The sequence below is a fragment of the Vipera berus genome, assembly GCF_964194415.1.
Source record: "Vipera berus genome assembly, chromosome: 4".
Taxonomy (NCBI): Eukaryota; Metazoa; Chordata; class Lepidosauria; order Squamata; family Viperidae; genus Vipera; species Vipera berus.
In genome coordinates, this window is record NC_138206.1 from 97,203,857 (window position 1) to 97,226,761 (window position 22,905).

At 39.7% G+C, this 22,905-nt stretch overlaps 1 protein-coding gene across 2 annotated transcripts in view; it reads left to right on the plus strand.

Annotated features, from left to right (window-relative positions):
- The window catches only part of FARP1 (FERM, ARH/RhoGEF and pleckstrin domain protein 1), a 162,913-nt gene that overhangs the window by 7,723 nt on the left and 132,285 nt on the right, over nucleotides 1-22,905 (plus strand). For both annotated transcript variants that reach the window (XM_081326826.1, XM_081326827.1), the window contains exon 2: nucleotides 22,187-22,381. In XM_081326826.1, coding sequence (XP_081182952.1) covers nucleotides 22,211-22,381 — 171 coding nt within the window. In that variant the 5' untranslated portion in view covers nucleotides 22,187-22,210. The remainder of the gene's footprint in view (nucleotides 1-22,186; nucleotides 22,382-22,905) is intronic.

The window sequence follows — 22,905 nt, forward strand, 5'->3', positions numbered from 1 at the left end:
CCTGCCGACCTTTGGGGAGGTTTGGGCGCCTCCCCAAACGTCCCCAAACCTCGGCAGGTCTCCGTTCCTGTTTGGGGAGGTTTGGGCGCCTCCCCAAACCTCCCCAAACCTCGGCAGGTCTCCGTTCCTCCGCGCAGACCTGCCGACCTTTGGGGAGGTTTGGGCGCCTCCCCAAACCTCCCCAAACCTCGGCAGGTCTCCGTTCCTGTTTGGGGAGGTTTGGGCGCCTCCCCAAACCTCCCCAAACCTCGGCAGGTCTCCGTTCCTCCGCGCAGACCTGCCGACGTTTGGGGAGGTTTGGGGAGGCGCCCAAACCTCCCCAAAGGTCGGCAGGAAGAACGGAGACATGCCGAGGTTTGGGGAGGTTTGGGGAGGCGCCCAAACCTCCCCAAAGGTCGGCAGGTCTGCGCGGAGGAACGGAGACCTGCCGAGGTTTGGGGAGGTTTGGGGAGGCGCCCAAACCTCCCCAAACAGGAACGGAGACCTGCCGAGGTTTGGGGACGTTTGGGGAGGCACCCAAACCTCCCCAAACGTCGGCAGGTCTGCGCGGAGGAACGGAGACCTGCCGAGGTTTGGGGAGGTTTGGGGAGGCGCCCAAACCTCCCCAAACAGGAACGGAGACCTGCCGAGGTTTGGGGACGTTTGGGGAGGCGCCCAAACCTCCCCAAAGGTCGGCAGGTCTGCGCGGAGGAACGGAGACCTGCCGAGGTTTGGGGAGGTTTGGGGAGGCGCCCAAACCTCCCCAAACAGGAACGGAGACCTGCCGAGGTTTGGGGAGGCGCCCAAACCTCCCCAAATGTCGGCAGGTCTGCGCGGAGGAACGGAGACCTGCCGAGGTTTGGGGAGGCGCCCAAACCTCCCCAAAGGTCGGCAGGTCTGCGCGGAGGAACGGAGACCTGCCGAGGTTTGGGGAGGCGCCCAAACCTCCCCAAACAGGAACGGAGACCTGCCGAGGTTTGGGGACGTTTGGGGAGGCGCCCAAACCTCCCCAAAGGTCGGCAGGTCTGCGCGGAGGAACGGAGACCTGCCGAGGTTTGGGGACGTTTGGGGAGGCGCCCAAACCTCCCCAAACAGGAACGGAGACCTGCCGAGGTTTGGGGACGTTTGGGGAGGCGCCCAAACCTCCCCAAAGGTCGGCAGGTCTGCGCGGAGGAACGGAGACCTGCCGAGGTTTGGGGAGGTTTGGGGAGGCGCCCAAACCTCCCCAAACAGGAACGGAGACCTGCCGAGGTTTGGGGACGTTTGGGGAGGCGCCCAAACCTCCCCAAAGGTCGGCAGGTCTGCGCGGAGGAACGGAGACCTGCCGAGGTTTGGGGAGGTTTGGGGAGGCGCCCAAACCTCCCCAAACAGGAACGGAGACCTGCCGAGGTTTGGGGAGGTTTGGGGAGGCGCCCAAACCTCCCCAAACGTCGGCAGGTCTGCGCGGAGGAACGGAGACCTGCCGAGGTTTGGGGAGGTTTGGGGAGGCGCCCAAACCTCCCCAAACAGGAACGGAGACCTGCCGAGGTTTGGGGACGTTTGGGGAGGCGCCCAAACCTCCCCAAAGGTCGGCAGGTCTGCGCGGAGGAACGGAGACCTGCCGAGGTTTGGGGAGGCGCCCAAACCTCCCCAAAGGTCGGCAGGAGGAACGGAGACCTGCCAAGGTTTGGGGAGGTTTGGGGAGGCGCCCAAACCTCCCCAAAGGTCGGCAGGAGGAACGGAGACCTGCCGAGGTTTGGGGAGGTTTGGGGAGGCGCCCAAACCTCCCCAAAGGTCGGCAGGAGGAACGGAGACCTGCCGAGGTTTGGGGAGGCGCCCAAACCTCCCCAAAGGTCGGCAGGAGGAACGGAGACCTGGGGAGGTTTGGGGAGGCGCCCAAACCTCCCCAAAGGTCGGCAGGAGGAACGGAGACCTGGGGAGGTTTGGGGAGGCGCCCAAACCTCCCCAAAGGTCGGCAGGAGGAACGGAGACCTGCCGAGGTTTGGGGAGGTTTGGGGAGGCGCCCAAACCTCCCCAAAGGTCGGCAGGAGGAACGGAGACCTGCCGAGGTTTGGGGAGGTTTGGGGAGGCGCCCAAACCTCCCCAAACGTCGGCAGGTCTGCGCGGAGGAACGGAGACCTGCCGAGGTTTGGGGAGGCGCCCAAACCTCCCCAAACGTCGGCAAGTCTCCGTTCCTCCGCGCCCTGCCTGCCTGCTTCTTTCCGCTGCGGAAAGAAGCAGGCAGGCAAGGCGCGGAGTTTGGGGAGGTGCGCGCGCACCTCCCCAAACCTCCCCAAACTTCGGCAGGTCTCGGACGGCGGTGGCTTGGGAGAGGTGCGGGCGATCCCGGAAGCACCAAAGCCTCGGCCGCGCACAAGTCCTCGGTAAGTTTTTTTGTTGACTGGAGTATAAGCCGAAGTGGAATTTTTCAGCCCAAAAAGTGGGCTGAAAAATTCGGCTTATACTCAAGTATATACGGTATTTGTATTTTAATTTTTTGGTATGCATTTTTGTTGTAAAGCATCCAACATAAATCTTGGAAGAAGCCGTTGATATTGGATATGACCCAGTTTAAATAATATTATAATGCTGTTTTTTAACAGTCTCTCCAAACTCTTTTGTTAGTAGAAGTAAGATGAACAATTATGTACTCACATTAAAATATTACTCTGCAGTTTGATGTTCAATTAATCAGATTACGTATAATGTAGTATCAAGAGTCTTAAAGAAGCTTAACTGAATTAATTAGTTTAGCTGAATTCAATGCTTAACTGGACTGAAATCTGCACTGACTATAATATATAATCTTCCAGCAAATCAGAAGTGGCATCTTGCTTTAAAATGACTTCATAAACATGGACTTGTGCTTACTGCTTTGATGACTAATACCTAAAACCATTACTCTTTCAAGCAACATTAGCAGAAGCAAAATAGCAAGACTAAAGAGAAGAAAATCATAACTAGCTGTAAATTGTTTGGAAAGTTCAAACATGGCTTTATTCTGTCTGTGGAGCAAATCACAGCCTATTGCAATATCTGAATTGAGCAAACTGAATGGTTGAGAATAGATTGGTATATGGTCGCTATTCCCTTGGACATCTTATGAGCACATGAAAAGTTGCCCTGATAATATTAATTGTACAATATGTATATCTTGAGCTTTCTCTGTTTTTTAAAAAAATATTTTATCATTATGTAAACATTCTACAGAGTGGGAGATCAAAAGCAGAGATAAAGATAAAAGGTAAAGGTTCCCCCGCACATGTGTGCTAGTTGTTTCCAACTCTAGGGGCCGGTGCTCATCTCCGTTTCAAAGCCGAAGAACCAGCGCTTGTCCGAGGACGTCTCCGTGGTCATGTGGCCGGCATGACTAGACACCAAAGGCGCACAGAACACTGTTACCTTCCTACCGTAGTGGTCCCTATTTTTCTACTTGCATTTTTACGTGCTTTCGAACTGCTAGGTTGGGACGAGTAACAGGCGCTCACTCTGCTACGCAGCACTCGGGATTCGACCCGCCAAACTGCCGATCTTCTGATCGACAAGCTCAGCATCCTAACCCACTGAGCCACCGCATCCCATAAAGCAGAAATAGATATTACATAATAAAATATATCGTTAATAAAATGATTCAATATTCATTCTTTTTCCCCCTAATAATTAACCACTATTTAGATATTTATACTTTGCTCAAAATCTTTGTAATTGTCCATCTGAGTCATTTTCTTTTCAGTTCTTTTTCATCAATTTCTCTCTTTTCTTCAAAAGCCGTATTCTAAATGTCTTGGCTGATTGTGCGGCATACATAATATGTTGCATGTAATGCAGCCATTTCTGCCAGAGGTTGGGAGCTTTCTTTAAGTAACTTCACTGGAAAAATGCTTTTATATTATCGGACTGTTTTGTAGCATCACTTTATTGCAGTTGGTGTAAAAATGAATGGGATAATAATTTAAAATACTTCACAATAATGAAAAAGGAGAGAATCTGCTTCTCAGCCCTTTCAGAGACCAAATGAGCAAAAAGAATAAGAGTACTTCAGGTCTAGGATATAGACTAGGGGTCTGCAACCTTGACAACTTTTAAGACTTGTGGACAGAGCTGAAGACCACAAGTCTTAAAGTTGTCAAGGTCACAGATCCCTGATATAGACTATAGCAGGGGTGTCAAACTGCCAGCCCACGGGCCAGTTGCATCATGCAGAGGCCACGCCCATCCCAGCTCCGTCAATGCAAAGAAAGTCGTGATACACCGCAACACGTCACGTGATGCAGCGGGTTTGACACCTGTGGACTACAGTAACCGAATTTTGGAAGCATGGCTGTGTTTGCTCTTCCTTGGGAGACCAGGGAGTTCAGGCAGAGTCATTTTCTTTCTAATGTTTTCTTCACTAGGAAAAAGAAAGTCCATTTCTTTACTGGGCTTTACAGGTATTTCTCGACTAGAATTGAGCCCAAAAATTTCTGTTATTTTACAACCTTTCTTGCCAAAGTTATTAAGTGAATCACTGCAATTAAGTTCTTAAAACGGTTGTTAAGTGAATCCGGCTTCCCCATTGACTTTGCTTGTCAGAAGATTGCAAAAGTTGATCACATGGCCCCGGGACACTGCAGCCGTCATAAATATGGGTCAGTTGCCAAGCCTCTGAAGTTTGATCACATGGCCTTGGGGATGCTGTAATGGTCGTAAGTGTGAAGATGGTCAAGTCACTTTTTAAAATGCTGTTGTAACTTTGAACGGTCATTAAAAGAACTGTTATAAGTCGAGGACTACCTGTAATTGTAGTTTTCTAGCTGTTGCCATGTAATTTCTCTAAGATCGTCCCTGTATATCACCACACTAGTATGATAGAAAAACTGCTAATGGATCACAGTCTTCATGGCTAACATCAACCAGGGCAGATGATAGGGATGAGTTCTTCTTTTCCTTTTCCTTTCCTTCCTTCCACCCACCTGCACACCTTGCATCTCTCTTAATCTTTTCTGGAGGTAAAGTATATGAAAGGAATTTGTAGATGTTTTCTTTAAGAAAAATTACATTATTTTATTTACATCTATTTGGTATAACTTCAGAAGACCAGGATACTCAATTTCCTATTGAATGCAGCATTGAACTTGGTATTATCTAACTCAGCACATGTACTATTGATGTAAGACTGATGATTATGAAGATTAGACTGTTAAAAACTAATGTCAAGCTTATTGATAATAGTGGCAGCTAAGGTTAATCAGTTGTTATCTAATGAGAACCAGTATTTTTTTTTATTTAGGTCTCAGTAATAAGGATACAGATATCCATCCCCCTATTGTTACTTTCATTCTGCCGATGTTTAGTCTTGAAGGACTATTCTAGAATTTTTAGAGGATTCAAAATCAGACTTAGCTGACACCCACCATGGAATTGCACACTCAGTACAGAGTTAATGATCCATGCTTCAATGTTGGTAATTTATGTAGAACTGATGGCAATCCGAATGAAACTCACTCTGTCTTCCACAACACTTATGTATAGGTTCAGCATTTTTCCCATATTTCAAACAAGTGACACTATCTTTTTACAACTGTATGCATGTTTTCTAAATAATGTATATGCACAATAGAAGAGCAGTGCCAGGAGGCATATAATGGAATTGTTAGCCCAGCTCATGATCCACAGAAATGAGCATGGAAATGAACTTTCCAGTGATAATGACTCTCACTGGACTTAAAATTGCTTAGCTGAAGCAACTGCATTACCTTTAATTATAGCATAAAGAAGAATGTGTTCCCAGTTAGTTCTTTAAGTACATTTGTCCAGTGATTGTTGAATTGCAGCTACTTTATATTTCCTCTCCTTTGAAAAAAGGGATCAACCAAACACAACTGTACATTTTCCTGCATGAACCGGGAATGTTAGATTTAGTGGGGAAAAATGTAGGATAATAATAAGACCTGATGCTGTGAACTACTATGAGACTAGGAAAAATAGTTGAAAATATATAATCTTGATTTTTTTAATGTTTTATTTTAACATCCTTTCATTGACCTGTATTTTGTATCATCCAAATGTGATTCACCCTGATACTCATTATGGATTATTTAATTTTAGAAGTGAGTTTCTTGAGTTTTTAAAAATTGGCATATGTTAATTTGCTGTTTATGTGGATAAATGTAGTCAGATTCTTGGACACTGATGGTCAGCTTGATTTATTTTCCAGTTTTTTTCCCATTCACTGCACTTATTTCCTGTTGTCAAGGTTCATATGTAAACGGAAACATCATTTTTTCCCTTTTATTAGGCTTTCATGTTTAATCTCTGTTCTCCTGTCCTCAGTTTAAGAAATAGTTTTGGTGCCTGTTAAACTAACTAACTTCCCACTCCTTGTAAATTTTTGCTATTCTTGCCTGGTGATGTCACTCTAAGTGCTCCAATTATCCAGTATGATACATGTGAAATAGTTTACCTCCATATAGATCCATGTTTTTGTACTCTTAAAATGCAACTTATATTGTAGTGTTTCTCTGAAAGTTCCATTGCCCCTTTCTCAGTGCTGCTTTTGATACATTATTCTCAAATTATTTGAGAGCTGATTTGTAGCCCAGAGCATCCTTTTAATTGTGGCATGTAGAAATAAAGTATGTGCTGGTGCAGTTTTTATTCAGATGCCAGATAGTGTTAGTTTTGTGTTTCTGCACTGCCGTGTTTACACCTCGGTTATATTTGTTACTGATTTGTGAAGTTTTGGAAATCTTTAATGTTGCAAGTATGGCAGAGATTTTATACTGGTATTCCTTACTTGGAAGTCAGAGAAAACCAAGCTGAACTGAGTGTAACCATATTTCCATGAAAAGCATACTTAATATTTATGGAATGATATTTTCCAACCTTCTCAATCTCTTTGGTGTGCTTGGAAGTTATAGAAGGAGGAAGAATTGGTAGATTTCCCCCTGCTATTGTGTAAATTGAGGTCCTGGAATCAAACACATATCTTTTCTGAATCTTAATGAATGAACTGATTTTTTGCTCTGGCTTGCTGTAATTTTCTGCAAATTCCAAACTTCTTTCAACAGAAACAGTTATAAACAACGGCCACTGAGCCAAATATCATTTTGGCAAGCTATGTAACTATAAGATGTTACAGACAGCTTTGTATGCTACCATTAGTAGTGAAATGTTTTTCCCATGGTATACTGTGATATTGGTGAACTGAATAAAGACATTGTGTGCTGCTTGGATAGCATCTTAGTGCTATCAGAATGTGAATTTTGGATTTTCTTCCTATGGCACGCTGATTTGCTGTTCTTACCTTTCTTTTGAGGTAAGAGCCTCTTGTTGCAGGTGAAGAAGGAGAGTGCAAAACTTGGGTTGAAACTTAACATTAAGAAAACCAAGATCATGGCATCTGGCCCTCTCAATTCCTGGCAAATAGATGGGGAAGAAATGGAAGTAGTGACAGATTTTATTTTCCTGGGCTCCAAGATCACTGCAGATGGGGACTGTAGCCAAGAATTTAAAAGACACTTGCTCCTGGGGAGGAAAGCCATGGCAAATCTAGACAGCACACTAAAAAGCAGAGACATCACCCTGTCAACAAAAGTGCGTATAGTCAAGGCTATGGTCTTCCCAGTTGCAATGTATGGCAGTGAAAGTTGGACCATAAGAAAGGCTGAGCGCCAAAGAATTGAGGCCTTTGAACTATGGTGCTGGAGAAGACTCCTGCGAGTCCCTTGGACTGCAAGGCGATCAAACCGGTCAGTCCTAGAGGAGATCAATCCTGACTGCTCTTTAGAAGGCCAGATCCTGAAGCTAAAACTCAAATACTTTGGCCACCTAATGAGAAGGAAGGACTCACTGGAGAAGAGCCTAATGCTGGGAAAGATCGAGGGCAATAGAAGAAGGGGACGACAGAGAATGAGGTGGCTGGATGGAGTCACTGAAGCAGTGGGCGTGAGCTTAAATGGACTCCAGAAGATGGTAGAGGACAGGAAGGCCTGGAGGAATGTTGTCCATGGGGTCGCGATGGGTCAGACACGACTTCGCAGCTAACAACAACAACAACACCTTTCTTTTGAGTGGTCCAGAATTCATATGTCACAGCAACCCTGGCTATTTAATGGAAGAGGCTGGAGTTGGTACAAATGGAACTGGCGAGGAAGCAATAAGGCTGTAGCTAGAAATGAGTATCTCAGCATATAAGTATCCTAATTTAGACAATCTAAAATTACATACGGTAGTTATTTTCCATTTGAAGTTGGGGCTGATGGGCTGAAGTAGTCAGTGGGTTGTAGCCAGCTGACTGTTGGAAGCCTCTACATGTATTGACATCTATCTAGATGGCTAGAGAACTCCCCACATACAATGACATTTGCCTTGCAACTTCAGCCCCATATGAACCAACAGTCAACTGGCTTTCTGATTGTTGGCAAATGCTGAAAGTCCCAGATGAGGTAGCAAGTTATTCTGGCTAGTGAATTTAGGTAACTTCTGACAGAACTCCTAATTGACCTTGCTGATAGAGCAGTCTTTGAGAATCTCTGACTTAGAGGGTCTCCTCTTCATCATACAATCTTAACTCCATCCAGCTTGAACAGATTTTGAATCTAACTTGAATTTACCGGTAACTAAGGTTTGTTGGTTCTGAATTCTTGTACAAAGTGGCCTTTCTTTTCCATCCTCTCCACCTTTTTTCCATTTTCTCACTAAACTCTGCATACACTAAAATGAATAAATAACATCTGGGTTCAGAATTCGTTATATTACATTGAAGGATTTCAATTGAAGAGATTGTTTAAAAAAAAGGAAACTCCTGATTGGCCTTAATTGTGATTGTGTCTGAAAGATTTAGTCAAGAATCATATTTTTTTCTAGATTTTCTTCATTGCTTCTTCCAACTTTTATTTAGCATTTTATTGATTGAAGATTCTGGAGGCTAGTGGCAGTTAATGATCTGCTTTTGAATAGAAATTCTAATAAAAAATATTCCTGAAGTAACTATGAATTTTCTCAGCTAGAGCTATTTATTTATTTGTTGAAACTGTTCTTAGTTGATCATATAACTTTATGAAATCACTTCCTGAAAGGACATAGCTTTGTGGGTTTTAACTAGAATGACAAGGTTTTAATTTGTTTTGATTGCAACCTAGTTTAATTTGTTTGCTTGTAATCCAGCTCATACAGTCATTATACTCTGAGCAGGCAGCCATTGTAAAAATGGAATATGGAGACACAAAATGGTTCAGAATTGAAAAAGACATGTGACAATGTGTTTCCATCACCTATGCTATTTAACATGTACACGGAAATAGTTATGAGAAATGCACATTTGGAGGAATGTACCATTGGGGTTAAAATTGATGGTAGAAATAACAACTTCTGATATGCAGATGATACAACATTGCTTATGGAAAGCAAGGAGGATCTGGAGTGACTAATCCTGAGAGTCAAAGATGAAAGTGAAAAATTTGGACTGCATCTTAACATCAAGAAAAGATAATGACATTTGCAGAGAACACACAGGTCGGAGTGTAGATCAACAATTGAGATCATCAAAACAATAAAGGAATTCATCTTCCTGGGCTCTAAAATTGACCAAAGTGCTGACTGCAGCCCTGAGATCAGAAGGCATATAGCACTTGGAAGAACTGCATTGTCCAGCATGAACAATATCTGGAAGAGGAAAGATATCAACCTCACAACCAAATGCAAATTAGTTAATGCAATAATTTTTCTAAATTGCTACATACAACTATGAAACTTGGACTCTGAAAAAGACATATAGGAGAAGGGTGGAAGCCTTTGAACTGTGGTGGTGGAGATGACTTATTATGCATCCCATGGACTCCAAAAATAACAAACGAAGTCCTAGATTATACCTCACCAAAACTATCACTTGAAGCCAAGATTGCCAAACAGAAGCTGTTACACTTTGGTCATGTCATGTGAGCTGACTCACTCAAAAAGTCAATCATGCTGGGAGTGATCAGCAAAAGAAGGGGGTGCTCTAGTCCCTCTTGTTGGACACTATAAAGGACAACACTGGGATGACCATGGCAGATCTAAAGGAAGCAATGAAACACAAAGAGGCATGGAGATTGCTGATCCATTGAGTGGCCAACGGTCGGACACAACTGAATGGCTGACGATGATGCTTGCAGCCAAATGAAGTGACATTAATACCATTATCATATAGTACTAGACACATTTTAATTAAAAATATAATGTAAATGAATTGGAATACTCCTTAGAAAGTATTGTACCTTTCCAAGAGCTGAAAAGAATTGAAAGAATTGATGTTTTGGATCACTTTCTGTAAGGAAGTTTTCCAGGATATTATATTTCAGAAATCTGTTTTACAAAAGGAAATATGTGCACTGCAAAAAGTAATGTCTCACAAACCTATTATTCATGGGATGTGATCTGCATTCTGTTTTGCCATTTATAGTTTACAATATTTTTCCCCTCCCTATGGTTTTTAAAATAATTTTTCTTTTATTATTTTTTTTATGTTTGCTTTTTGATATGGTGAGCTAAATCAAGGCTTTTCAACCAGAGGTACACGTACCACTTGTAGTACATTTACACGTGGCAGGTGGTACACAGCCCTGCCTAGCCAAGTGTAGTGGGGGAGGGAAAGAGCCAGCGCGGGTAAGGATGTACTGTGAGAGAGTCCTCCAGAGCTGCAGAGTGGCTGGGGTGAGGCAAAGATCCCAGGCTCACTTCTGGCTCACCCTCCCCCATGAGAAAGGAGGAGGAGGGGCGGAGACAGAAGAGGCTATAAAAGGAGGTAGTTTGGGTGGGAGAGGGGAAAAAAAGAAGCTGCCTTGGGAGGAGGTGGAGTCAGCTCTAGCTGCACCAAAGGAAAGAAGGAGGAGGAGGGTGGGGGGGGGGAGAGGAGATCAAGCAGGCCAAGCAGGCTGGCCATGAGCCTATCTACAACTTTGGTGGCAGCCACCTGTGCTGGCAGCAACAAACAGGCAAGAAATGCAGGGGGGGAGGGGTTGCCCTCCATGAGGAATGAAAAAAGGTAGCAATGAAGAAAGGGAGTATCAGCTGTAGGTGAGACACCGAGGGAGGGAGATGGTGAGTGGAAGGATTCTTATTTGCTTTTGTGACTTTGAAGTTCTGGGATATGTGCAATGTGGGCTTTGTGTTCTTAAAGAATGCTTGGCAATTTCTATTAGGCGGATGGCTGATGTCTCATGTTAGATTCTATTGCTTTGCTATAGTTAGCTGTAAGTTTTGCTGCAAGGGATTTTGAAGTATTTTTCTCCTGAATGGATTTTGCCTGTAGCATTCCTTTACTTATGAATGGAGCCATTTGGGAAGGCTGCCTTAGTCGGCAGCCAATACTTATTACACTTTTTTTTCTTCCTTAAGTGCTGGTTGCGCTCCTTAACTTTCCTTTCTAGCCAGTAGCTAATTCTTAAAGGGGAATGTGCCATTTTAAGCTAGTTCACTCAGCAGCTTGTCTTTTCTGTCTCTGGAGGCTTTTCCTTGTTTGATGAATATATGGAAGAGAGAAAATATGGGAGGGGGGTTCAAATTCTTCCTTCAGAAGGAGGTGGGCATGAAAAAGGAGGGAAGGAAGTCAGCACTTGGCCACTAGCAGCCCTGCCATTGACTTTGCTTGTCAAAAGGTTGCAAAAGGGGATCACATGACCATCATAAATATGAATCAGTTGCCAAGCATCCAAATATAAATGACCCTGGGTATGCTGCAATGGTCATAAGTGTGAAAAATGGTTATAAGTCATTTCTGTGCAATTGCAACTTTAAACAGGTGGGGTGGGTTTTGGTCAAGTTTTTATATCTTGCTAGGTGGTACTCAAATATTGCCATATCCTAAAAGTGATACAATCGGTGAAAAGGTTGAAAAGCCCTGAGTTAAAGAAGTGCTATTATAGTATAGTTGTTATACTGTAAGGGTTGAGAAAAAGAACATTCTATTTAGTTGTGTGAAACAGCTGTGTTTAGTCAAAGGATACTGACATTTTTTGAGGATAAATTTTGAAAGGAAAACATATTTTCCAAGAATTCAAAAGAAATACTTAATATGACTGCCAAGTTGGACATTTGCAAACACACTCCCATACTTGTTTTATGCGATAAAAATCAATCCAGATTGAATTTTAAAGGAAGTGCTAAAGATGATCTTCATTTCTTACTAATTTTTAAAATATTATGAGATGCTTTTGAAGTTTTGGGCTGATTTTTTTTCTTTTGTAGAAAATGAGTTCGAATTGATTTCTGAATTTTGCAGAAAGTGATACCCACTGGGGCGTTTTCAAGCGGTTATGTTGCCAATAAAACTATATTGGATGATGTAAACGATCCATCTTTTGTACGGAAAAAAATTCAAGGAAGAAACATGCTGCTTAAAGGAATGATGAAATATTAATTTATTATAGGACTTGGAACCAATGTACATTTAGTTTGTAATCACTTTGTAATTAATCAGATTACAAATACATGAATCAAATTTCCTTGACTAGGTTGTTGAGGAATACAAGAATTTGGTATGCCTTCCCAAGCCAAATAGACTAACTTAATAAAGGAAAACATTTCAGGTTTTAAGGCCAAAGGAATGAATGAATGAACCTTTATTGTCAAAGTACAACCATGTATACATTGAGATTGGCTGAGCCTCCCTTCGTGCCCCCACCCCCAACTAACAGTGACACAAACCCTCCATCTTATTACACCATGTGAGCTAATTGCACAACACACCAGCCTCGCAAGTCAGTCATGCATAAAGGTTATAAAATTATTTCCCATTCAAAAGCCTAACAGCCCATGAATATAAGCTGTTTTTCAGCCTGTTGGTGCGGCTGGCTATACTCCTATATCTCCTACTCATGGTAGGAGAGTAAAGAGGTACTGACCAGGGTGTGAGTCATCCCTAAGAATTTTCCTCACTCTTCCAAGGCAGCGAGCCCTGGTGATGTCATCCGGTGGTGTCAGGGGACAGCCCACAATGTCTTGTGCTGTGCTCACCACCCTCTGTAATACTTTCCTATCCGTGGCTGTCAGACCAGCATACCAAACCACAATACAGTACGAGAGGATGCTCTCTATAGTAGACCAGTAAAAGAGGGTCATTAGCCGTTGTTCTACCCTGTTCTTCTGCAAGACCCTGAGAAAGTGAAGTCTCTGTTGGGCCTTTCTGGCCACCTGGTTTGTATTAAGTATGGAAACTAGTACCGTACTTTGTATATGCTGTAGCTTCTTTGTGGACCAAGCAGCACATTCTGTAATAGAGCACATGCTTTGCATGCCAAAGGCCAGATCAATCATTGGGATTTCCAAACAAGGTAAAGACTTCCTTGAGTCAATCCTAACCACATTTTGTTTGGCTCCTTTCGCAACAGTATGGAAGTGCATTGTCATTGCTGCCTTTCCAGATCCTGCCCTCTCCTCCCCCCCCCAGTTTAGCCAATAGCTTTAGGATTTCAAGGCAGGTGGTAACTGCCTCTTGACTTTGCTTAGTTTTGGGAATATAAGTTAAAGTTTGCTAACTAGAGCCACCGATTCTGAAATCCTATTGTTTTACTACAAGTTCAGATAAAACAACACAATACTTTCCAGATGTGGACCCTGGCATCTCTAGCTCACCATATATGAATAGAAAGGGTAGTTTGGCAATATATAACTAAATAGATTGATAATATGAGTAGAAAGCAAATTTCTATATCCCGATTTGTTGAGTTACATATATCGCATATGCATCTGAACTTTACATTTACTTCTTGTATACCCAAAATTCCAAGTAATTATTTATTATGATGATCAGAAAAGGATTATTTTAAAAGCATCTCAGACAGAATGTATTGATTTTTTTTCTGGCAAAACACTATAATTGGGAAATATTTTTCACTAACGTTTTAGGATAAATTTAAAACAGTCTATAGAATTATTTCTCTTATTTTTTTAGCATTTAATCAATGTCTCTTACTGTGCAGTTATAGATTTCTTCTTCAGTCATAAAGAATGAAATAATGAAGAGTGATTAGGTCTGTTCATTAGCCACCTAATATAATCTACTATAAAAAGAGTTTAAGCAACTCTTAAAATTAGCTGCAAATGTTCCAGCAAGAGTGATTTGTATAAGGCTACAATCCTTTTTGGAGTTTCCACAGAATTTCCAAGTTTGTCATGTTTCTCAGTGACATAATTAGCATACCCAGAATATTTGGAGAGTAGCATAGCCAGGTAGCTGTGGAAACTGGTCTTAAAAGCCTGATTTGCATTTGTATCCATCCACATAACAACACTTGATTAATAATGTATCCCATCAAGGCTTTTTTTTTTGTCATAGAACGCCCGCCCAGAACGGAGTTCCGGCACCTTTTTTGGATGGAACCTTGTAGGGTAGGCAAGGCGGGTTGTATGACGTGTGTGAGTTCCGGCACCTTTTTTCTTTTTGTTTCTTTTTTTAGAAAAAAAGCACTGTATGGGACTTAAAGGATTTTTAAATAGCTGCAAAATGGCTAATATCTAGTGTAGGGCTTGGTAGCTAGTTTCTATCCTTTTGCAAGCTTTATTGATTGATTTTGTGCATTTTAAAATGTGGATTCATCTTACATCTTAACTCTTAAGTATTATTTAAAGGACTGAGAAATACATTGTAGTTTTTTTTCTTTAGGGGAAGAAACCCCCAAATAAAAAAAAAAACAAAAGGGAAAGGAGAGGAGAGATTTCCTCTTAATTTTTTCCCTATTTTTGTTCCCTGAATTTTTGCAGTCAAGGGCAGGCCAAATTTTCGGAGTAGTGACCATTACAGAAATCTTGAAACCACACTGACTGCCTCTCAGGAGGAGGAAAACATGGCAATCTCGAAAATGTCTGTGAGGTGGCTGATAGATCAATAATTTATCATGACAAATAGCTGAGTTTGCACTCTATTATCTGCTATGAGTCTGTCAGAGACTTTGTACCACATTAGCTTAGCTTGTCTCATTTTTTTAAAAAAAATATTTTCTAAGAAAGGTCTAAGACAGTGTTTTTTAAAACTTGGCAGGTTTAACTTGTATAGACCTCAACTCCCAGAATTCTCTAGTCAGCATGCTGGCTTGGGAATTCTGGGAATTGAAATCCATTACTTCTTAAAGTTTCCAAGTTTGAAGAAACATCAGTCTAAGCTACCTATGTTGGCTGAGTGACATTATTACAAATAAAAATATGCAAGAGATTTATATTGTAGCAGCTTCCAAAATATGTTTTAAGTTAAAAGATTTTGATTTTTTAAAATTAAAGTCACGCTTCCTAGGGAGCTTGCGGAATTCCTAGGAAGAGACTTGTAGATGCTGCAATGTCAATGAAGGAATAAGCTATAGCTCATGCAATCTTCTGACATTATACCTTTTAGCCTTTAAATTGCTTAATCCTTAAGGATTATTGTAGTGTTTTGCAACTGCAGACTAAAATAACCTCAACAGACTGGAGTGAATTAATAAAGGCAAACATTTCAGATTGGAGCAAATATTTTAACTAAATTTGTGTATTTGATAGGCAATATGTAGCCTTCCAGATGATGTCAGAAGCTGAAAGGATTGATGGTCGAAAGCAATGAAGCCAAAAAAATTCAAACAGTGCCAATTTTCTTGTATTTCTAAAATTGAAAGTAGTCTTGAATTGCCTCCAAGAATACATTTTGGCTTTTTTTTCAAAATTAATATCTTTCATCGGGGTTCTTTTTCAGATTGCTTCTGGAACGCATCAGGTCTATATTCCCAACTTTAGGATCACATAATATAGAATAGAATAGAATAGAATAGAATAGAATAGAATAGAATAGAATAGAATAGAATAGAATAGAATAGAATAGCATATGTATCTACCTTGTGTTATAGTTGCAAAAAACTGAAATTAGGTTATTTTTTTCTTAATTAAAATGTTCTTGCCTTTACAAAATGGTGTTTACATTATACCTAGGCAATGAGCCTGCTTATTTTGATATGCCATGAGTTCTTTTATTGAGAACTGTTAAGAAATTTTGATTCCTTTATCTTCCATGACATTTACTTTAAAGGACTACAGATAGTTCTCAACTAAATACCACTCATTTAGTGATTGTTCGAAGTTACCACAGTAATGAAAAAAGTGACTTATAATCACTCCTCGTGCATATAACCATTGTAGCATCTCCATAATCACATTATCACAATTGGGTGCTTGTCAACCAGCATGTATTTTCAATGGTTGCAGTGTCCCAGGGTCATATGATCTCCATTTATGACCTTTCCACTTGGCTTCCAACAAAGAAAGTCAATGGGAGAAGCTGGATTTGCTAAATGACCATGTGCTTCACTTAATAGCTGGAGTGATTCGCTTAACAAGTGTGGCAAAAATGTTGTAAAATAAGGCGCAATTCACTTGACAACTGGCTTGCTTAGTAGCTGAATTCTGGTCTTAACTATGGTCATAATAGTTAAATGAATGTGGTGTTGAATGAATGTGATGTTGAATGAATGTGATGTTTTCTAGCTGGTACAAGAATCTTATTTTTAATAGGGCCTGTGTCACAGTTTTCATATATCTGTGCTTTAGTTAATCTTATTAAAAAGGAATTTAAAAGTTTGGCTGCAAGTGTATCTAAGACTCTACTTCATCTTTTCGTATTCTGAAATAACTGCAAAGTGCTTATTGTAGCTCATGGGTTGTATTAACTACTCAACTGTCTGAAAGTGAAAATTTGTGTTTAATGGTATAACCTAAGAGCATTCAGCCAGGAGTTTATTTTATTTTATTTATTAAATTTATATGCTGCCCAGCTCACTAACAAGTGGCTCTGGGCAGCTGAGATCCACAGAAGTCAGTGACACTGGATTATAATTAAATATTAAATGTTTATGGTTAAACATTTTTAAGCTCTTTAAATGGCTTACTTTGTAACAAAATGTGATACTAAAGAACAATTAAAATATTCATAATTTAGAATTAAAGTCTTAAAGTGTATTTTTTCAAAGAGAATTAAAATAATATACTATGGTAGTTCATTACATTTGAAATCATCAAGACTTGAACTAGTATGTAAATACAGATTTGAAAATTATTTTCTTAGAAGCTATGTAAATAAAATAAATTAGTTACCTTTAAATCAATAAAAGGCAGTTTTAGCTATCACTACCTCCAGTAAGCTTGAAAATAGTTTAACTATTTTACCGGATTGTTCTTCATGTAATCAATCTTCTATCAATGCTACATAATTTCAATAATGAAGTCCAGTACCATACTGCATTGAATAGGAAATTGGGGTAGGGTTCTTCAATGGTTAAAAGAATAGACATAAAATACGTTGCTTTTAAAAATGTCTTCTATTCTTAAAAAGGGAAATATGGCAAGAGTTACATTTGGTTCATAGATGATGAGTGTTAACACAAGCTCATTTTAAAAAATGTTAGGTTCTTATCTCTTTTATCTATGTTCTGTTGGATAGTCAGTTCTTCACATTGCTTGAATGTGTGCCATGGATTTACTCTAATAGTTGATTTCCTCCATATGGATAAACTCTTACCAGAATTTATACCTTCTGGTCTGATTTCTCTTATTGTTTATCCTCGATTTCTAACCATGTTTGTATTTCAGAGAAATGTTCCATGTATCTGATCATTATAATACATGAAAGATTACTGATAGATGAAACTGTTAATATGAAGATGAAAATGTGTATTTTGATAAATTTACTCCATTCATCTGAAGAAATAGCCTTGATCAATGCAATCATTATGACAGAATAAAAATAAGTTTGCTTTAAAAGACCTATCAGTGTCCTTACTATTCTTTTACAAACATACTGCATGAGACAGCTTTTTTGGCTTCCAGTTTTAAATAATTTCACTGAAATAACTTGGTGACATTTAGATATTTTGCATTTCCCTTAAGGTTGGCTATAGTTATGACATTTAGGTTTAGTGGAACTTGAAGGTCAAAGTTTAGGGAAGATATCAGATAGCTTATTGCTTAGATAGTTGAAATGCTATAATTAAGAGAGAGCGCATAGCCTAATATTTTGTAATAGGCAATCACTTAAAAGAGCCTTGGTGGAGCAGTGGGCTAATGCCTCCTTAAGTAACACCAGCTGCCTGCAATTAGTGCAGGTTCGCATCCCACCAGGCTCAAGGTTGACTCAGCCTTCCATCCTTCCGAGGTAGGTAAAATGAGGACCCAGATTGTTGGGGGCAATTAAGCTGACTTTGTAATAATGCCACTTGGGGGTGTGTGTGAAAGCCCTAATAAGCAGGCATATACATAGAATGAAGGCTACTGCTAAGCTTGTAAGCCGCCCTGAGTCTTCGGAGAAGGGCAGGATATAAATGGAATTAAAATAAAATAAAAAAATATTGAATGTTCCAATTGACAGAGGTTAATGTCTGTGGTTTTTGTTCTATGGAAAGTTGTAGTCAGGAATGTAGAATGATTACTACCACACCTCCAAACAATACATACATTGGTCTAAATCAGTATTCAAACATGTCACTTTATAGGAGAAATGGGTAGCATAAAAATTTAATTAATAAATAAAATAATACAATTTACTTCATCATCATTTTAGCCACTGTTTATCTACTCCACAATGAAGACCTCTTCCGCCTGTTTCCATCCAATTTTCCAAACATAGAAACGTGGAAAATTTACATACATTTCTCTAAATCAACATTTCTCAATAGCGACAGCTTGAGATGTATGTGGGCTGGGGATTTCTAAGAGTTGAAGTCCACACATCTTAAATCCATCGAGGTTGAGAAACCCTGCTTCCATTTAGCTTACAATGGGTTGAACTGTGAAGTCCTTGGTGTGCTCTGAACTTGGTTGTTTGTTCGCAGATATAGCCAACTAGGTAATATCATCAGTGCAAGCAAGTTTGGTGTTTGCTCCTTGTTTATATACAGTAGTGTGCCCTGTCAGTGTGGTGGCGATTTTTTTTATAGTTCCTTGATTAGGATATTTTCTGTTTAATGGTTTGTCCGTGTTAATCTCTGTTTATTTTGGTTGGCTACTGAAGAGGATGTGTTCTGGTGGTTTTGTTTGCTGCCTATCTTTTTTATGGTCTCTTTTTGAATGGTGTGTAAACGTATCTGCTTTTTATCTCTGTGTGTCTGTTGGTGACTGATAAGGTCTCAGTGACAAGCTTCCAGGAATACCTTAGCATTTTTGCATTTAGCTTGGTCTAAGATACTGACAGTTTCCCATGTGTTGTGAATAAAATGAGATTGAGTGAAGTGACAGGTGGTGACATTTGTATAAGTTACTTTCTCCTTAGGCCAGCAATAAACAGAACCTGAGAATACATTACCTTTACACGAGTCCCAAAACTGCACCAACATTTTGTTTACTATGTTTTTTAGACAGTGCAGCTACCTAAATCAGTAGATTTTTTAAATCATAACAAGTATAGTTTCTTTCTTTTGCTATTCTTTACAGTATTTGTTCCTACTTATTTTTCTTTGTAACCTTGGAAATAGGTCATTTCAGTTAGGCTTTTTTCTTACTTAATATTCTCTTGTATTTCTTCATAATCTCAATTTAGGACTTCATAAATAAGACTACTGAAGCCAAATTATAATTGGCAATAATCTCTAATAGTTATAGGAAAATTACTTTGTCCTTTGTTTATATAACAACACAAGGCTGGCTTTAGCTGCTGTGCCTTTAATATCATTTTATATGATCAGTTCATATTGTCTTTTGGTGACTAGAAGACATTGTACTTGTAGAAACTTACAGTATTTTTTTCCTAGATTCTGGAGACCATTAGATAAGGGGACACAAGTGAAGTAATAAAACTGCCTCTTGACCCAAGCACAGGAATGAATGAATATCCAATTTTTTCCTCTGTAATGTCCATGAATCATTTCTAAATAGGAAATAGGAAATAGTTTAATTGCTGAAATTTTTGTAACACATCTCTGCTCAAATAAACCTTGTTAAAAAGACTTCTACTCATCTGAGGACCCAGATTGTTGGGGGCAATAAGCTGACTTTGTAATAATGCCGCTTGGGGTGTGTGTGAAAGCCCTAACAAGCAGGCATATACATAGAATGAAGGCTACTGCTAAGCTTGTAAGCCGCCCTGAGTCTTCGGAGAAGGGCGGGATATAAATGTAATAAAAATAAATAAATAAAATAAAATAAATAATCCCTCTCACTTGCATTTGCAGCTTATTACTGGAACTATCGGCAATGGACAAATTTGGAGAGTTTTCAAGCTGAGAAGGGAAAACTTAAATCACTCTTCCCTGTATACCATTGGAGATATTCCAGAGTAAAATAGAAAAGTGCATTCTGAATGATTATAGATACTTGTTTCAAGACCTTTTCAAATATTGTTTATTTCTTACTCCTCACATATTGAAATGGCCTTGGAATAAATTTAATGATACCAGCTTCTCCTTAAGTAGTCAATATTGTTTTCTTGGCAACAATATGGAAACGATTTGCCATTGTTCTTTGTTGGGATTTACTTTTAAACTTCTCAGTTCAGGCTACAGCCCTGGAATTTTGAGCCAAATTCAACCCCAACCTTTTTGAACCTCAACCAAACTCAGTTCTATAATTCCACCTGTTCAGATCTTGCTATAAATAGAAGAGAATAATCAACGTTTTCTACAGCAAATTGGATACAATTATTGATATACCGGTAGTTTGACCCAGAGAGATTAAGTAAACATAATGAAGAGCTCAATAATTGAGGGTCCTCATGATTCAATGCAGGAGGAAGTGCTTCATTTTGTAGCTGTCAGATAATTAACCTAGGATAATACATGGAGGGGAAATAATATTCTATTAAAACTTGTTGAAGATGCTATTTTTTTCAGATACTTACTTAATTCCAGTGAAGCAAACAAGTATTTATTCCATAGACCTGGGTAACTTCATTAAACACAGAGGTATAAATCCATTCAAAATGTATGTCCTGTTAGCTAAGAACCTTTTCCTTTTTTTAAAACACCCAAATTTGTATAGCTACAATAATTATGCAAAAAAAGCAACCCCAAAAGAACAAATATCCAACTAGTAGTCAGCCTGCAGCTCCAAGTCCTGAAAGCATTCACACTAACGAATATTCTGAAATATGAATGTTTTTTGTATATTAATCAATATTGTGTGATTTTCAAATAGAGTGCCTGTGATAAATTATATTTATAAGTATGTCAGCCAGGAAAACATTTTATTTCTTTTGTATCTTTCATTTTGTTATATTCTCGGGAATTATAATTCATGAGTGCATAAAAGACATAAAGGATGGCTTATGAGTAACAGCAGAAGACTTTGCACTAAGATTCATTTTGGCTATCAGAGGAGCAAAAGAAAAGATGAAATAATGATCTGATATATCAGACAAATAACATTTACATCCATCAGTTACAGGGCTAACAGTGTTCCATAGTATCATCTTAACTGTTACCCACAAAGAGTCGAAAATATGTAACCTTTCTAAAAAAATATAGTTCAAGAATCAATTACCGTAACTTTCAGTAAAATCAGTGGAACAGTTTCTTGCCTGGAATTTCTTTTCCCGTATAAATTAGTTGAATTTGCATTAATTAAAAAAGGAAACCCCTATTTTAGGCAATATTAAAGCCAAAAAATCCTGATTACCCCTTCATTAATTTTCATGATTTTTCTAGGATTCCAAGCACGTTACAACCAGTGACCTTTATCATCATCACGCTTACTTTACATATTTTTGAGCAATTTTTGTTGTGAACACTGATTAGTGAAAACATGAATAATTTCATCTCAGCCAAAAAAAATCTTAGCTTTATTGTGAAATATTTCTTTTATTTAGTAGATTTAGATCTACTATGTAACCTGTGTAATCCTTGACTTACAACTATTCATTTAGTGACCATTCAAAGTCACAACGGCACTGTAAAATATGACTTACAACCAGTCCTCACACTTGCAACCAACCTAGAATCTCCACACAATCACAATTCGGTTGCTTGGCATGCAGCATGTATTTAAAATGGCTGCAGCATCCTGTAATCATGTGATCACCATTTGCAACCTTTCCAGCCAGCTTCTCATAAGCAATGGGAAAAGCCAGATTTGCTTAAAGACTGTATAATTCACTTAGTGACTAAAATGATTCACTTAAGAACCATAGCAAAATTGGGCATGACCCACTTAAGAATTGCCTTGCTTAACAAAGAAATTCTGGTCTCATTGTGGCCGCAAGCCACTTGAAGTCTTGAAGTAATTGAACTAACATGGTACCATATTTTCTTTGTCTTTGCCCCTTTCTTAGAAGTAGAAGCTTGTCTCTTCAGATATGGGTGAAGTGGAGCAAAAAGCGACAACAGGATCTCGGCTAGGAGTACAGGAGAATGCTGGCATCAGTACTTTGGAACATGGACAGAAACTGCCTTCAACGCCTACAGGAAAACTTATTTCTATCAAAGTCCAAATGCTGGATGATACACAGGAAACATTTGAAATTCCGGTAAGGTGATATTCTGAGTCTATGGTTCATTCTTGGCTGGGGGTAGGGAGGGAAGCAAAAGGTTCACCCAGGCAGATCTGCCTCTAGTTTTGTGACTTTGTATAATGTGATAATAGCTCACATACGTGAGCAGTATTAAAAATCTTAATATTTAAAAGATACGGTAGTTAAAATTGCAATAGGAGTCCAATATCTCATATGTCCCTGGTATCATCACAAACTACTTAGAAAAAAATATTTTTAAGATGCTATTAATTATCTAAATTAATAGCTGCTGCATTTTGTCATCCTGAGCAATAATATATAATGGAAAGAGCCTTTAGGTTCCAACATGAACTGACTGAGAACTAATTCTCAGAACTAGATCAGTATTTTTAATCAGACAAGAAATGTGGTTTGGGAAGGGAGTTTCTAGATGCTCTTCCACCACAGTGTGTCTCTCCTATAGTGCTGCATCCCTTCTTGAGAGTATCTCTTGAGGACTAATTTTTGTGCTTCTTTTAAGTGAGACTAGGGAGATTGGT